The sequence below is a fragment of the Crocodylus porosus genome, unplaced genomic scaffold (genome assembly GCF_001723895.1).
Source record: "Crocodylus porosus isolate Cpor-Errol unplaced genomic scaffold, CroPor_comp1, whole genome shotgun sequence".
NCBI lineage: Eukaryota > Metazoa > Chordata > Crocodylia > Crocodylidae > Crocodylus > Crocodylus porosus.
In genome coordinates this window covers 1,260,050-1,276,366 of record NW_017728943.1, presented here as the reverse complement: position 1 = coordinate 1,276,366, position 16,317 = coordinate 1,260,050, and the positions used below count along the sequence as shown (strand labels likewise).

At 45.3% G+C, this 16,317-nt stretch overlaps 2 protein-coding genes across 3 annotated transcripts in view; one reads left to right on the top strand and one right to left on the bottom strand.

Annotated features, from left to right (window-relative positions):
• Nucleotides 1–334: 334 nt before the first annotated feature.
• Nucleotides 335–10,500, top strand: SNF8 (SNF8, ESCRT-II complex subunit). 2 transcript variants are annotated; one of them, XM_019548400.1, is made up of 8 exons: nucleotides 335–415; nucleotides 763–813; nucleotides 1,631–1,769; nucleotides 2,896–3,000; nucleotides 4,104–4,176; nucleotides 6,709–6,850; nucleotides 7,126–7,200; nucleotides 10,244–10,500. In XM_019548400.1, the coding sequence occupies exons 1-8, from the start codon at nucleotides 335–337 to the stop codon at nucleotides 10,379–10,381; spliced, it is 804 nt and encodes a 267-aa protein (XP_019403945.1). In that variant the 3' UTR covers nucleotides 10,382–10,500. The 2 variants fall into 2 exon arrangements, with proteins under 2 accessions (XP_019403945.1, XP_019403946.1); XM_019548401.1 differs by lacking the exon at nucleotides 2,896–3,000.
• A 322-nt stretch (nucleotides 10,501–10,822) lies between these two features.
• Nucleotides 10,823–16,317, bottom strand: part of UBE2Z (ubiquitin conjugating enzyme E2 Z) — a 14,318-nt gene continuing 8,823 nt past the window's right edge. Inside the window, exons 5-7 of the mRNA XM_019548398.1 lie at nucleotides 15,627–15,739; nucleotides 14,855–14,945; nucleotides 10,823–13,180 (exon numbers count right to left, since the gene is read on the bottom strand). Of these exons, the coding sequence (XP_019403943.1) occupies nucleotides 13,010–13,180; nucleotides 14,855–14,945; nucleotides 15,627–15,739 (375 nt within the window). The 3' untranslated portion in view covers nucleotides 10,823–13,009. The remainder of the gene's footprint in view (nucleotides 13,181–14,854; nucleotides 14,946–15,626; nucleotides 15,740–16,317) is intronic.

The window sequence follows — 16,317 nt, the reverse complement described above, 5'->3', positions numbered from 1 at the left end:
ACCCTAGACCTAAGGGCTGAGGGACAGCAGGCCGCATGGGGCAAAGCAAAGCAGAGGGGCTCAGGGGCAAGGGAAGGGGCCGCAGGGCAGCTGCAGCAGAGGGGCTCCTGTAATGGTCACCCCCTCTCTACAGCTGGGGGAGCCGTCTCCCAGGGTTTTGGGGACGCGACTGGAAACCCCCACCTGCAGAGGCTGCGATGCGGTGGCTGCCCAGACCACCCTCTCAGAAAAACTGGGGGAGGGGAGCACTGGCCCCGCCCCCGCCTGAGGGAGAGCGCACCGGCCCCGCCCCTCGAGGCTTCTGGAGGTTTACTGCCACTTCCGTCGCGTGGAGATGACGTTAGTGCTGCGAGCCGCCGGGATGCACAGGCGCGGGGTGGGCGCAGGTGCTATCGCCAAGAAGAAGCTAGCGGAGGTGGGAGCAGCGGCCCCTCCTTGACCCCTGGAGCCGCCCCAGGCCTACCGGGGCTCCCCCGCTCTTCACCGCCTAAAGTCACAGCTCACAGCGCAGCGCCCGGCCCTGCTCTGCCCCCTCCCAGCCGCTCCTCGAGCCCCCGAAGCGTCCTCGGTGGCCCCTGGCAAGCGGGCAAAATGAGCCGTCTAGAGTAAAACAGGGATGGGGTGGGGCAGGGCAGGGCAGGGCAGGGCAGGGCAGGGGGAGCTCTTGCAGGTGAACAGCCTGCTCCATGCCGGCGGATCTCCGGGCAGTGAACCATCTCGATTAAATAACCCTTACTCCAGATCGTCTTTGTTCTCTTCCAGGCCAAATACAAGGAGCGTGGGACGGTTCTGGCGGAAGACCAGCTGGCGCAGGTGAGACCCTGCTGTGTGTGTGTGGGGGGGGGATGTTGCTTGGAGGAGGTGGGCTGTGCCAGGTGGGGGGATCTCTGGTTGGGGCTTGGGTTGGTGATGGCAGGGGGAGTGGGGGGTCTGGTCATCGTACTTGTCAGCTTCACCAGCTCCTAGAGTGGAAATCTATGAGTTGCTGATGGCAAATCCTCCTCTTGCTCAGGACCTTTTTTAGCATCTTCTGTGCCTAAAATGGCTTCCTTCTTCCATGCACATCACCAAGTAACATATTCCCTGACTTCTGGTTGTGTTTCTCTCCCGAGTAGTTTGCTATGGTCATGTCCTTCATTTAAGATGGGGCTGACCATAAAGAAGTCCAGGACGCTCATCTGGGACTCTTGCCCCCTTCCCCTCACGCTCTCACAAGTCAGTGGGGGCAGGGTGGTATGCTTGGCAGGCAGCAGTGCCTGTACCTGCTGTACCGATCCCTAATCAGCAGTACTCCATGAAGGGTATTAATTGTGACAAATTAATCTATTTCCACCCCCTACCACCACCACCACCCCCCTGCCTGCAAGGAACTCTGCACCAGTGCAACTCCTGGCCAGGCTGTGACCTGCACCCCTACAGTCCAGGATGCCCATTCTCATTCTCAGCAGCTGGCCAGGACTGGCCTCTGAAATCCATGACTGACCCAGTAAATTATGATGTATGGTCACCCTGTTTAAGACCCCTGTGGTAAATTGCCTAAATAAGGCATTGTGATGGTTGTGTGGGGGTGTGTGTGTACATATGTATAGAAAGTGATTGTATGGTCATACTGTTTACTTGTCTTTTACAGATGTCTAAACAACTGGACATGTTTAAGACTAACTTAGAAGAGTTCGCTAGCAAACACAAGCAAGAGATTCGTAAAAATCCCCAGTTTCGAGTCCAGTTCCAGGACATGTGTGCAACGATTGGTGTGGATCCATTGGCATGTAAGGATTAGGTTGTGCAGGGATTCAGTCCAGAACACCCTTTGGTTTAGGGACCAACCACTTTTCCAGGGACATCTACACATTCATTAATGTGCCCTAGTTACTGTGCGTTAAGTTTAGTATTTGATTAACCAAATACTAATTCAATGTGCAGTAACTCGCACTACAGTGCAGTAGTACTGACACATGGCTTTTTAGTGATGCTTATTGTGCAGTAGCCTAATAACACTGCACAGTTGTGTATTAGCTTGGTTTTTGACAGGCATGCTACTTCACTGTGTTATTAGACTACTGCTCATGTAGACGTGCCCAGTAAAAACCTCCTTGGAGCTGCTGGGGGTTGTGCCAGAGGAGGGGTGACAGAAGGGATTCGTGGGTTCATAAGTTGTCAGGCTGTTACATAAATTCAAGGAAGGAAATGCCATAGTTGCCTTGCTTGCCCTTGGAGTGGCTCTTGTCTTTCACACAAAATTATACTAAGTAAACCGAATTAAAGTTAATTGACAGATCTTAGCTTCCTTAGAGCAGGGGTCAGTAACTGTTGGATTTGGCCTGCAAAGCTGTGGCTTTGGTGGTAGGAAACTCTCCCTATGAGAGAGTCCCCAAACTCTTCCCAAGCTGCAGTCAGCCTGGGGCTCCTGCCACACCACACTTGAGCAGCTGCAGTGGAGAACAGGTGGCTTCTGCTTTTGCTGGATAGTAGCTGAGCAGAAGGGAGAAATGGCAGTGGTACCTAGGTCCAGGGCATTAGCCCTTCTGCCTCCAACCCAAGTTGGGTCATTTTGGCCTCCCTGAAGGAAAATATTGCCATGTCCTTTCTTAGGGGCTTCTTTCTGGCTACCAGCAGCCAGTGGAAAATAGAAAAACTCCTTTCCCCTTGGGTTCATCTTCCCTTACCTCACCTATAATGTCCAGCCAAGTGATAGGTCTTATGGATCTCTTACCCCTGTCTGGGCTGCTCCTTTACCTTGTCACAAGGCCCAGCCCTGAAACAATTCAGGGTGTGGTGTTTAGGACTTAGTAGCTATACTCATATAATTAATTCTCTATGAAGGGTATTAATGGAGACAATTAATCTGATCCTTTCTTTCATCCCCCCCTCCCCTCCCCCCATCTTCCTTAACAGCTGGAAAAGGCTTCTGGTCAGAGATGCTGGGAGTTGGAGACTTTTACTATGAGTTGGGCGTTCAGATTATTGAGGTCTGTCTAGCTCTAAAGCACAGAAATGGAGGTGAGGACCCTACCCTGCACTGAGCAAATACTGGCTTCCACTAGGTGGATGGTTACAGGAGTTGGCTTCATTTCTTGAAACTTGCTCTTGGCTAGCTTCTAATGGCTCTGTATGAGGTTTTCAAAAGCGCCGGGTAGTGGCTCTTTTAGAAGCTGTTATATTCACTGCTGTAAATGCCTTTTTCTAGCAAGATAACATGGGTTAGCTACAGTCTGTTGGAGACTACTCTTGATGTAAGTAGGTGTGGTAGAAGATGTTGACCTTGTCTCCCTACAGTGCAGTAACAGACCCCTGTGCCATGTCTCTTGGGATTTTAGTGAAACCACCAGTGTGCATCAGCTGTCTTACTATAAAAATTGTGAGCCAATTGATCATTTCTTTCCTATTTTGGCAGTGAAGACAATGCCTGCTGGTGCCACAGGGAAGCCAGTCATACTTTGGTGAATCTGTACCAATACTGTGTTTCATAGCAAGGGATCTGTAATTGACTTTTTAGACAGAGGACTCTCTTGTTATTGGGTATATAAAAGTACTCAGATATTTTGGGGGTACTGTATCTAACAACCTGACAGAACCCTTGCTTTTAAAAACTTTCCTATTGCTCAGGATATCATTAATAAGGAGGGTTTGATATAGAAATACTTCTGGAGTGAGGGTCTTATTATGAGGGTATTATTGGAAATTAATATCCTGGGTGTGGTATCTGTTGATTGTAATGCACCCCTAGTGGGTTCTGGACCAGGACACCAGCATGCCAGGCCCTGTCAAAAGACGGTCCCTACCCCAGAACGTTTATAGATAGTACCATCCAATATTGATGAGAAATATATATGCGCTGTAATAAAAGTGAGTCTCATACCTCAGTGAGAGAAGGTAGTGGTGAACTCTCCAAGCACTTGCATTCTAGGAATTCAGATCTACCCAGAACTGAGAATTTGAATGCAGTGAAAAACACATGGAGCTATAGATTAAAATGATGATGTAAAATACAAGGGATGTGCAGTCTAATGGCAAACACAGAAAGGAAATTCAAGTAATAGGACTGCCTATGGGAGGAACCTTCCTTTGCTGTGTAGTAACATCACCTCCCTTGTTCTGTCTAGGTCTCATAACACTGGAAGAGCTTCATCAGCAAGTGCTGAAGGGAAGGGGGAAGTTTGCTCAGGATGTCAGCCAGTGAGTATAGATCCCCCTAGAGCTTCTCTTAGTAGGAACCTAAAAGTTCTGCTCTTAATGGAATCCCTAAACTGACTTAGACTTGTGAAGTGGAGCCACAAAAAGCAGCTCCATTGCAGGCAATGCCTAGTTTGTAACTCATGTCTCCTGCAGTTAAAAGTTTAATCTCTCTCCTCTACCCCCTTCATGCAAGCTTTGTCAATGCCTGGGCTTCAGCCATAGGGGCTCAATGTCTTGGGTTTGATTAACTCAGGACAAATACCTAGCTGCAGAGACCCCTCTGTTTGTCGCTTTAGGTCTTCCACCACTGGACTCTTGCTTTTGCCAGGGCATCTGGGGCTGTAAGGAGGAACCCAACAGCATTCCTGCCCGTTTCCCCTTCTCTCAGGATTGTGATATCAAAATAGATTTGCATGACCACTTGAACTGTTGAAGAGAATCAGTATTTGTGGATAACATAAGTGCACTCAATCACAGGCAACACAGCTGATATTTCTTTTTTAAACAAAAATCACTTTAGGGAACTATTTTTAGCTCTTTTATGTTCTATGTGTTCACTGGTAGCTGTTTAAAGGGACAGTCAAGATAATTTCCTAGGAACGTGTGTTCATGGATGACATGCATTTTAGAGTTTATGTTCATGCTTGCAGCTGTTTCTAGTAAACAAGAAGAATACTGTATTTACTCAAATATAGGACAAGGTTTTCCCCCTCCACTCAGCATGGAGGAAAAAAGCTCCTCACCTAATATTCATACACAAGGAAACTTCATTAAAACCATTATCTATTAAACTGCTGCCACAAGTAGCTTGTGCAAAGTAGTAAAAACCAACTATGAAGTCTAGTCTTCAAGTCTATGGCTCTAATTCATGGCTCTACCACTGGGCAAGTATTCTCCCTCCCACACCAATGGGATACTCCTCAAATCCAGGCAGGCATTCTGTGTGCAAGCCCCAGCTCCAGAGACTTTGCGTTTCACATGCCCCCAGTCTCACTTGATCTTAGCTCAAAAGGCTGAGAAACAATAGGCATTTTTTGTAGCTCTTAAAACAAAACAGGTAGTTGCTTCCCCAAGGGGGAATGAGTACCAGACCTAGAGGTACTGCAGTACCAGACCAGCACTCTTGAGAGGCCAGAGCAAGGCCTGACACCCTCCCCTAGTGCTAAACATGCTGATGGGCACTTAACACTTACGGAATTTAAAAACTCTCGGGCCAAATTGTTTCCAAATTGTCTTGACTGAGCAGAGCTCACTCATTCAAGTCTGTGTGGCACTACCACCAAGTATCCTGGGGCTTCAGGTACTCTCAAATCCATGGCAGGCATCCTACTACAATGGTAAGTTAGTGTGGTCCATTTGAGTAGTATGTGCGTGGTGGTACCAAGTGAGTGCAATCCCCCCTCATCACTGACTTTTTCAAGTCATGTTGAGCCACTGTACTGCATACGTTTTGACTTCCTTTTCACTCCCACAGCTGAGCTGCACCTTTCTTACCCATTTCCAGTGATTCTTGTTTCTTCACTAGCCTTAAATGCCTGGCAAACATCACCAAAGGGGGCCCCCAACAGTTCACCCAGAATCCCTATGTTGCCTCTTCTCTCAGCCTGATAAGTGTGGCCCTACCCTCCATGAGATGCAGCTGGACCAGGTTGCCTTGCACCTTGTCTGCATGTAATTTTTTGGAGGATTCCAGGATTTATGACAAGAACACCCAGTTCCAATCATGAGTGTGGGGCTAATTCACACATATATCCTTTGTGGGGAGGGTATCTAGAGCGCACACACACTGAGCGGTGCTGGGCTCTGGGATCACCAGGGCTTGAAATGCTGTTGACTCTGCTGGGGCCCAGCTCAATGACCTATATGGTTAAATCATGAGCCCTTTGGCTTTGGACTTATGCAGAGTTGGTGGTGGTCACACAGGTGTGTGGACACGCAGGACTGTGGGTACACTGCAGATACTGTGACAGGAATGTTTACAATGTAATGGCAATGATGTGCTTTGGACTGTCAGGTGAACCATAGCAGCCACAGGACAGGTCAGTTGAAGTACTGCAATATATATGGGAATATATATATTCCAAAGTGTTTCTTAAAAGTTTGTTTATAGAGTATCTGTGATAACATTTGTAGCAGTTTCAAAAAAGGCAACATGCATCAATTCTGGAGAAACTAAACCTGTGGGTACACTACATGCAAATTGCTACAGCTGTTTATTTCAAAGCTGGTGTTTTTAGATTTGTTCCTCACTTTCATGTGCTCAAGGAGAGCAGGATATGACGACACAGAGGGAGGGAAGGGACTGCAGGGGAAAAGTTGCGGGGGAGAGATGGGGAGGCAGAGGCCAAGGGGTACTACCCCCACAATTTATTTTCTTTGTTGTTGCAATGGGAGGGAGACAAATTCAAGGCAAATCTTATGATGGGGAGAGGGGTCATCTTATATTTGAGTAAATATGTTATATTGGCATTGAGCTCAGCTGAAGAGCAAAAGGCTTTTTTTCAAATCTTATTTTCTCTTCCCTGTTCTCAGGGATGATCTCATTCGTGCAATCAAGAAACTGAAAATTCTGGGCAGTGGCTTTGGGATTATTCCTGTTGGAGGAACATACCTAATCCAGTCTGTGCCAGCTGAACTGAACATGGATCATACAGTGGTTCTGCAGCTGGCAGAGGTATTGGGGGCAAGGGATTCTTTAGTAGAAACCTCCTATAAGGTCATATTGTTCCCTTGACAGGAAACAGATGTATGAAGAATCTAAATTATAACTTGAACAAAAATCAAGGTTTCAACATGTGTGAAAAATAAAGAGCATTTAAATATATAGTCAGTGTCTCCAACTATGGACTCTGAAGTCCTGATCATTAGCAGATAGTGAGGAGCTTGTTCTGTCTTTAAACAGTTGCCTTGACATGAACAGGCTCTGACTCTTTCTCTCCTTTATTTCAGAAAAAGGGGTATGTAACAGTCAGTGAGATCAGATCCAGTTTGAAATGGGAGGTGGAACGAGCCAAACAGGTGCTGGTAAGTGTGTAGACATTTATTTGTGCACTGTTCGGTCAAGTGACAATGCAGGGTGACTGCAATCACAGGGTGCTGCTACAGCACAAACAGATGTAGATGAGCCAGCAGGGGCATCGGTAGCAGGGTAGCCATGCAGGCTGAAAAAACCCAGGCCCTGGATATATACTGAAGTGCTATGATAGTTTAACTCCTGTCATTACAAATGGGGTAGATTAAAGCTATCTTGGATATCTTTATATGAGCCTTGAACTAGAGGTAGCCAAGTAGAGAAGTACAAGTGGCATGCATCAAATCAGAGAGGGGACAGGCAGCACAAGTGACAGATACAGAAAGGAGCAGAAAACCTATCATTGGATCAGGCAGGGAGTACAAGGCAGAAAGAGTGGCAGATTGGTCAGGGAGTAGAAAGAGAAACAGATCAGGCAGGGGAAAGAGGGCAGAGTAGCATTTGGGGTAGGTACAAAGCTAATTCATGGCACCCCTGCCAAAAAGGTTGACACCTACCCCCCTCTTCCCCCCCCAATGCTGCAGACAACACCTAGATCAGAAATAGATCTTCCACAATGGCAGAAAGATAAAGCTAGTGTAGTCCCACCTTTGCTGCAAGATTGAAACAGGCATAAAGGAGGTGAATTCTTCACTCCAGTAGGATCAACACTGCAGACAAGACTCAAGGTTTCCCTGAGCTTAGGTACATGTTGCTTTAGAGTGATTAAAGCCACACTAGTTTCAGAAGCCAGCGCTGCACAAAAGTGATGTGGGTAGGGTCTTTTCAGCCATCCTTGAGTCCCTAGCCTGAGTAACTAGTAGGGGTGTGTGAAACGCCCCCTATTCAATTCTGATTCAGCCTGAATCAGAGACTGACTTGATTCAGATCACTGTCAGATTCAATTCAGCCGAATCCAAATCTGACGATTTGATGCTGATTCAGAGAATCAGCAATTCAGCCATAGACACAGCTTTTAAATGTTTTTTCTACATACTTCGAGGTACCAGGCATGGCTTGTGAATGCTGGGGTGGATGAAGCATCCCACGGGGGCGGGGGGGCCCACCCCACATGCTTAGCAGCAAACCCGGAAGTAGACTGGAAGTACTTCTGGTCCACTTCCGGGCTTATCATGCCGCACCCCTCACCCCCCCAGCTCAGCAATCAGCCATGGGGGGGGACCCAGGGTGCCCCCCAGACCCAGTCACCAACCTGGGGAGAGTGCGGGGAGGGGGCCCTAGTGTGCTCCCCAGCGGACCTGGAAACAAACCGGAAGTGCTTCTGATCCACTTCTGGGTCTGCTGCTGAGCACACTGGGGAGCCCTCTGTGCTCCTGTGGAATGCTTCATCTGCCCCACCATCGCAGCATTCACAAGCTGCCGGCTACCTAGAGGTATGTAGAAAAAACATTTAAAGCTGTGTCTATGTCTGAATCTCTCTGAATAGATTTGGACAGTTTCAGTTCAATTCAGATAGATTAGAGGGTCTCTTAATTCAATTTGGATTCAGAGATTCAGCCACCAAATTGGGCTGAATCTCCGTGGAATCAAATCAGGGACCGAGATTTGCACAGCCGTAGTTACTAGATATGCATTAGTGTTGGGTGTATAACAGGCCACCTTTGGTGCAAGCCTTGAATTTACATCTACACATCCATGAGATGCCTTATGCACCCCTTACCTTTCCTTAGAGCAGCGGTTTTCAAACTTCCTAAAGTCACAGAACCCTTTCATATCACTTCTGCCCAGGGCCGGATGAACCTTTTAGTGGGCCCTAGGCAAACAAACTCTTGAGCCATGGGCCAGTCAAGACTCCTCTCCTCACCCCTGTGCTGCCGCCTGTGGGGCTCACAGCTGCAGCTAGGAAGTAGCTGCAGCAGCGAGGCTAGCAGAAGGAAGGAAAAGAAAAAGGAAGGGAAGTGGACAGGGCCATTCATGCCACTGCCACAGAGGGAAGGATTGGGGCCCCCTGCAGCTCCCTAGTTTGCCTATGTGTAAATCTGGTTCTGCTTCTGCTGTGGAAGCCCCCTATCCTAAAGACTGACATTGAGCCAAGCAGCCAAGCGTAGCAATGGCAGCACACCACTTCCTAATCTGCTCTGCCAGTGCTCCAACCTCTTTGTAGAATCCCAGGGTTCTGTGGAAGATGGTATGTAAACTATGGCCGTAAAAGAAACTAGCAGGGGCTATTGTGAATTATTTACACTCTTCCTTCTTGCTGCTGGCCTCCCTACTTATTCTGGATGTCTAGGATCAAATATAGTGGGCTGTATTTTGAGTATAGAGCTAAAACAGGTATAAATTTACTCATGAAGGAAGGTTCCTGCTTAAAATATTACTACAAAACTCTTAAATAAACATGAATTATTTGATGTATTTGGCAAGTTGGAGGCTTCTGTATCCAAGTGATTCAGCAGGCAGTATAGCAGTTTTGGTATTTAGCTTGCCACAGTTGGATACAGGTGGTCAGTTCTTGGAACCATGTTACACCAGCCTGAATTGGATGAAGAAAAGATACTGTAGGAGCTGTTTAAGGTGTTAGGCAGGCACTTAAATCATGCAAATAGCACTAGCTACTTGCTAAATCCTATTGATTTTAATATTAAGGGTGCTAATAAGTATGGCTGCTAACTTTTTCAGGAGTAGTCTGCTTCAAGCTTTTCACACCTCATTAATGCTCACTTATACTGTTACTCAGAACCTCTGCTCAGCTGTTCACACCTCATTAAGGCTCCTTAAATGACTACTCTGGGAGTCTTGCTTCTAGTAGCAGCCTTGAAATTAACAGGAATAGCCAGTTTCATGGTTGCTAATAACAGGGCTCTGACAGTGGTTGAGATGGATTAGAAGGATTAACTGCCTACCCCATGGACTATTTTTGACTGCCAAATGAGGCCACTAAAGTGCATCTTAGATTAAGTGTAGTGGTAGGTTCAGTCACTTGACCCTTCCCAAGATAAATGTGGAGCCCAATCTCTACCACAAGTGATATTTGCACGTTTTGTGAAGTTCAGTGGCAGCTCCTGGGAACAACTTACATACAATCTATTTTGACAGGAACACTTGCTGAAAGAAGGCATGGCCTGGCTTGACGCACAAGCCCCAGAAGAATCTCAGTACTGGTTACCAGCTCTCTTTACAGAGCTCTACTCTCAGGAAATCACACCAGAGGAAGCCAAGGAGGCAATACCTTGACTCCTGAGCAGAAAACAGTGAGCTCTCAGAACTTGTGCTGCTTACTTTCCCTACAGCATCGTCTGTGTATTATCTGAAGTAGGGGGACAGTTGACTTGCAAAAATAAACTATTTAAAAAGCTATCCAGATTTATGTCAGTTAATAGGTCAGATTTGTACCTGCTTTAACTCTTAAATTGTCGTTGATACATTTTCAATCATACCAGCAAGGACACTGACTTTCACAGGAAAATGAATCTGACTTCTTGGGCTGCTCTTCTAAAGTGGAAGATCAAGAGATGCAAAAGTATAGCTCTAGTGTTAGTATAGGAATGAAGTTCAGTTTCTGGAGACACAAGCAAGCAATGCCCCTGCTTTGCTGAAGTATTTACACAGCAGCTTTTTTAAACTACCTTGCTTCATAACTGAGTTGCTAGTCCCATGGAAGTACAACAGCTTAGATTCTGCCAAAACAAACTTTATTGCACAAAAAAATCTTATGTACAATTGTATATAAACAAGGTATCTTATAGTGACTCTTGTGCATATATCTTCAACTTGTTAGGTCAAAAAGTCTGTTACTAAAACATCTCTGCCTAGAGCAGTCATTGAGGATTGTCATGTTGAAATGGAAACATTCAGAAATGGTAGGACAGACAACATTAGAGCTATAAAACAAATATTTCTCATTTACAGCCACATGCTAATTGTGTGAAAGGTGTCCACAATAAGGCATTTTCTTGTTTCATCTTTTTTGTGTAGATGGTAATGCCACATGCACCACATAAGAGACTTCTGACCCAGATCTGCCTTGTGAAGGCATCAGAGTCCCAGCTCTACCTCAGTGTAAAGTCAGGATGACACTGAATGGAGAAAACATGAGATTTACAATGGGATTAAAGAGGCGTTAAATGTAGCACACAGCTCACTACTTCCGAGAAGGCTCCTTTGCCTCCATAAAACCTTGCAGTCAGGTATACACAGCTTTACTTCCATTGGGTGTGCATGTCAAGTGAGTCCTAAGTAAGTTAACTTTTCCCTTAAGGGAAAACTGTTTTAGTTCTATTCCATATCAATGACACACCCTGGGGAGTTTTTTTTCAAAAGGAAAAAGTTCCTAAGTGTTAGGTGGCACCTTAATTCAGGAATGTTTCCATCTTTCAGCTTCTCAAACCAGTATATGCAGGCTTCTAAAGCATGTAATAGTGATAGCTACATAAACCATCTTTATTGAAAATACTCACCAACACAGGGGACACTGAGAAACTGTGCAGTTTGATCTACAGAAAGGCAATTTCTTTTGAACACAGTTGACTGGACTGGATAGTATGACGATACCACAGAGGGGATTTCCACAAAGGGATTTTTTTTGGACATGATAGTGTGCAACTACATGCTTAACTTTCAGTAAATGCTCTCATGAACCCCTTGCCCCATTCCTCAAGATTAAGCCCATTATCAGTACACTATCTTCCCATCTTATTTGCCCATCAGGCTTCTCTGGTTGAACAGGGTGTTTCATCTCCATGCAAGTTACTTTGAATATATATCATTTATGCAGTGGCACTCAAAGCTAGTACACACCTCTCCCAAGAGGTCTGAATTGCTCAAAATCTGCTCTTAAAACAAAACTGTCAAAGCATTAAAACATAAGCCATACTTACTCATTGCTACTGGCCAGGTTTGGCAAGGAGAATATTCTGTTACTAATGAGGCTTATTTCTCCAAAGAACTCCATCCTGGCTTCCTGCCTGGAAATGGCTTCCTAGCATTTTAAAGTTTTGCTGGATCAAAACATTAGCAGAAAGAAAAACACTGACTATGGGGACTGAAAAGCAAAACAACAACTGAAAAGAATGTTTCTGTTTCTGAAGAGCTGGAATATAACATTCCCTGCAGATTATAACCTCAAAAAAGATTAGCTAGACTTCTAAGTGTTTTTAAGAACCAATGATTTTTTTTTCTCCCCCGAATTTCAGGGTAAATACACCTGTACTTGATTGATTAAATGTACTACTCTCCCCCTTCTCCCTGAAGTCCAGCCAAAGAAAACCACCTAGGGATGTGGATAAACGCTTTCTGAAAGAAGCCCAGATTCTACCACTGTTCTTTATCTTTGGTCTGTCTAGAACAGTGACATCAGCAGGTATGCAGGCTTGAATGAAGCATGAGTTACACCCACCACTCCTCAATTGGGAAGTCACACCTGGACAAGCAGCGAGGGCTTCATAGTAATAGACTCCAAAGTGCTCCTACAGCTCTGGTCCTTAAGAGTTCAGCGTAGCACCAGGGAAGGGCATGCTGTATATTTAAGTACAGAAAAGCTGTAAAAAGGAGTCGCATTCTAGATCTCTTTAATTGAGTAAAGAAAACAAAAAACAACCCAGTGTAGGAGTTTCCAAAAATAACCTGATGCCACATGCTCCAGCTTTCTAGCATAGTAAGTACCTTTAAAAGTAGCCTGTCTCAAGCTTGGCTTTGTCTAGCATGAAGTCTTCTCTTTCAACTATATCCATCAGAGTGTTCAAAAGGAGACTGACGAGCTCCCTCAGTTCTGTCCACTCCGGGATTGGTTTGGTTGAAGTCCATCGGGTGTATCCTAGAATTTGAACATCTCCAGGTCTGGGTTTCTCAATTATCTACACAGCTCTAAGCCTTGGAGCACCCATGAGCATCTGTCTCTGTCTCGGAGGAGCTGCTCTCAGAGTCTATTTCTGCATTCTCCTGCTGGTGTTTCTCTTGCACTTTCAGCCGAATTCCTTGCAAACGGATTAAGAGGGATTGGTAGTCAAAGTGGCCTCTTTTCTCACCAAAAGGATCCTGAATTCAAAGACATGGTAAAGACATTTAAAACACACATCAACATGTTAGTGCTTTACAGGTGTTATGAAATCCAAGGAGAGAGAACTTTATGGTAGAAAGCTGGTCAAAGCTAAAGATTAAATCCTCGATGATTACCAGGAATGCTATGAGACTCTTCAACATCAACATGGCATTAATGGAACCTTGTCTCTTTCAAAAGCCCTCAAGTGAAAGCCCTCATGTAAATAAAAATTGCCTGGATCTTAGCTTAAGGAAGGAAGAGCTGATGGAACACTGGCTGCATATGAATCAGGGGTTCCAAGGACTAGTTTCAGACCCATTGCCAGGGTAGACACACTATGAGCTACTAGTTCAGCAGGAGAGACCAAGGACCAAACATACAATGCCTCTTTAGTCGATTATATTCTTGAGAAGGGAAGGAATTATTATCCTCATTTTACACATGGTGTAGCTAAAACACAGGTATAATCCAATTAGTTTGTGGCTGCACAGCTGCTCAGTGGCAGAGAGGCAATGGAGGTTAACTCTTGCTTTTTTCTTCTCCTGAAGATAATAATAATAAATTATAACCATACAGAATTCCTTCTCCTTGCAGAGAGAGCAATTGTAAATGTAAAAGTGACTGGTACCACCCCATAATACTCCCTTCCGGTTATGTGGTTTTACAATACAGCCTCCAGACACTCTGCCAAAGATTCCTGTGGGCGTGCGAGTCAGGCACAATCTTACCTCAGAGCTTATCAGTCTAAACAAAAGCTCTTTTGCTTTAGTCATACATTGTGGGTGCATTAATTGCACTGATTGTAGAGCCAAATACTGACAGAATAAAGGGCACATGTAGATACTGGTTTGTAAAATTAACTTCCCCTCTTTCACAGTGGTAGCAGCTCTTAATGAGTCAAGACAGGAGGCAGCTGATTAGAAGGATGAATCTTCTGTTCAGATGTAAAAATCTTGGCAAGTGGTAACAGTGAAAAGCAGAATTTTTCTTAGTGGGTGACTCACTGCTAGAATAAGCTCGGCAACCTAGAAAGCGTTGTATGGGGTCTGTAAAGTCAATGGATATGGAAGGCAGCAAGACTGGGTTGTGGCAAAGTATCTTTGATTTTACATGTGTATTGTTATCACTGATTTATTCTTGTAATTTTACTTTTTACATATAAGGATAATTGTATAAAGATAATTTTAAGAAGTAAATCAGTTTTGATGACTAATCAGGAACTCCCTCTGCCCCTCAGATTCAGAAGGATTGCATTGCACATTACCACCAGCAAAGAAACATGCTCTGTGGAATTAGGAGTGGCCCAGGACTTGTATGATTTCCTATGAAATAACCAGCACAGCTGAAGCCAGCAGAAAGATACCAGCTAACTAAATTATAGATAGGAACAGCTGTATCAGAACACAAGTGCTGACCAAGCAGCTGGCATCAGTTTTCTATTCAAGAATGAGTGAAGGAACACACCAGAAGAGAAAATCCTATTGCATTTCAGCTTGTGCATCTTCTCTGACTTCTAGTTCTTGGAAGAAACACTCTCTGATGAGGCTAACCAGCATTTATTTAAATCAAGAAGATACATGTTAAAGAGAAGGACAGTGCAGTAATACCCACTGGAATGTCTCATGGGTGCTATGTAATCAGAGCACACGTCTGGAGAGAATAATAATTACCTGCATTGTTTGTCCTTGGAGGTAAAGCCTTTCTTTGCACACTCCTTCATAGAAGTCATAGTACTCCATGAAGGACTTTTCCATTACTCCCCTGGAACACAACAGAAGAGCACATGGTTAAGTCCTGCCAGACTGAGCATTACAGAAATGGGCTTATTACCCGGTGGGCACATATGCCTCCATTAAGCAAACTTAGGGTTTATGAAATCCACAACAGCCCACATGCCTTAAAAATGTGCCTGGATGATCCATACAAGTTGAGGTCTGCCCAGTCAGCCACAGTAACTATTTCACTGCTCAGAGCAACCTTAGGTGTCAAAAAGTTTGAGTTCACTTGTGTCCATATTCTGATTAAGGGACACAGCATTGGTAACAAGACTATCAAGAGAGAAAGAGGTCACTGAACTCACCAGATGACCAATGAAATAAACCACTTCAGAGGAAACTAAGTTGCTATATGAATATTAGAGCTGACAGCCATCTTTAGAGCAGGATACGGTTAGTCACCTACCCTTGGGAGATGAGGACATGACACTGGAAACAAGGACAGGGGAGATTAAGTGACCAGCACCAGGTAATGTAGCAAGGCATCGGTAGGGCTAGGACTGGACCCTCAGGAATGACAAGAGGTCTGAGTACAAGGAACACTATCATACTGACTTCCCAAAGGATTCAGCCCCACACAAGTATCTCAGCAAGTGCACAGGATGCTTTAAGTGAAGACAAACTAAGACCTTCAGGCTGAGGTGGAGCTCCCATCCCCATTACCTACCGTAAAGGCTCAGGACAAAGGCACTTTCCTTCCAGCATGTCGCACACAGCTACTCGGATGGTCTCATGCCGAATGCATTCGTTATAATTTTTGCTATCTCCAGGGTGCCTCTCCTGCAAATATAAAAATCACTCCTCTGAACCTATGATACATGAATGGCCTTCTCCCTTCTCTCCTAAACCGTGTAAATTTCACCAAGCAGCTTAGCTCTGGCTGCTTGAGGTACAGTCAGCTCATTTATGGTGGGGCTGGAAAGCTGCAAAGAGATTTCGTTTGTGCCCACAATACTGGACTCGGGCAGTCAAAAGACAGGTCAAGTCTATGGCAGTCAGCACAGCAGTCTGGCTCCTTATTTTCCCCTTTCGGGGCCCTGACAACAAGGACGACCTGGGCATTTGGTTCAGGGATGACAGTAGAGGTGGGCCAATACATCCATCCGATATCGAATTGGCACCACTATAAAGAAGATTGTCTGCATCGGAAATTGGCTTGCTACAGCCAATAATTCGGCTGATAAATGACCTGTGCATGCATGCAGCTGCAGTGTAGCATGTAGGTGATGAGCACAGCCCAGCAGCTTAGAGAACTGTGTCCAGCTGGTAAGACTGGTGTAGTGGAAGGGGAGGGAAGGGGTGTGTGTGTGTGGGGTGGGGGGGGGACAGATCAAGGCCCCCCACAGTGAATGGGGCTG

Coding starts and splice junctions, on each gene's coding strand:
- SNF8 (XM_019548400.1), top strand. CDS start 335: ATGACGTTAGTGCTGCGAGCCGCCGGGATGCACAGGCGCGGGGTGGGC. Junction 814..1,630: donor CGGAAGACCAGCTGGCGCAG/GTGAGACCCTGC, acceptor TGTCTTTTACAG/ATGTCTAAACAACTGGACAT. Junction 6,851..7,125: donor TGGTTCTGCAGCTGGCAGAG/GTATTGGGGGCA, acceptor CCTTTATTTCAG/AAAAAGGGGTATGTAACAGT.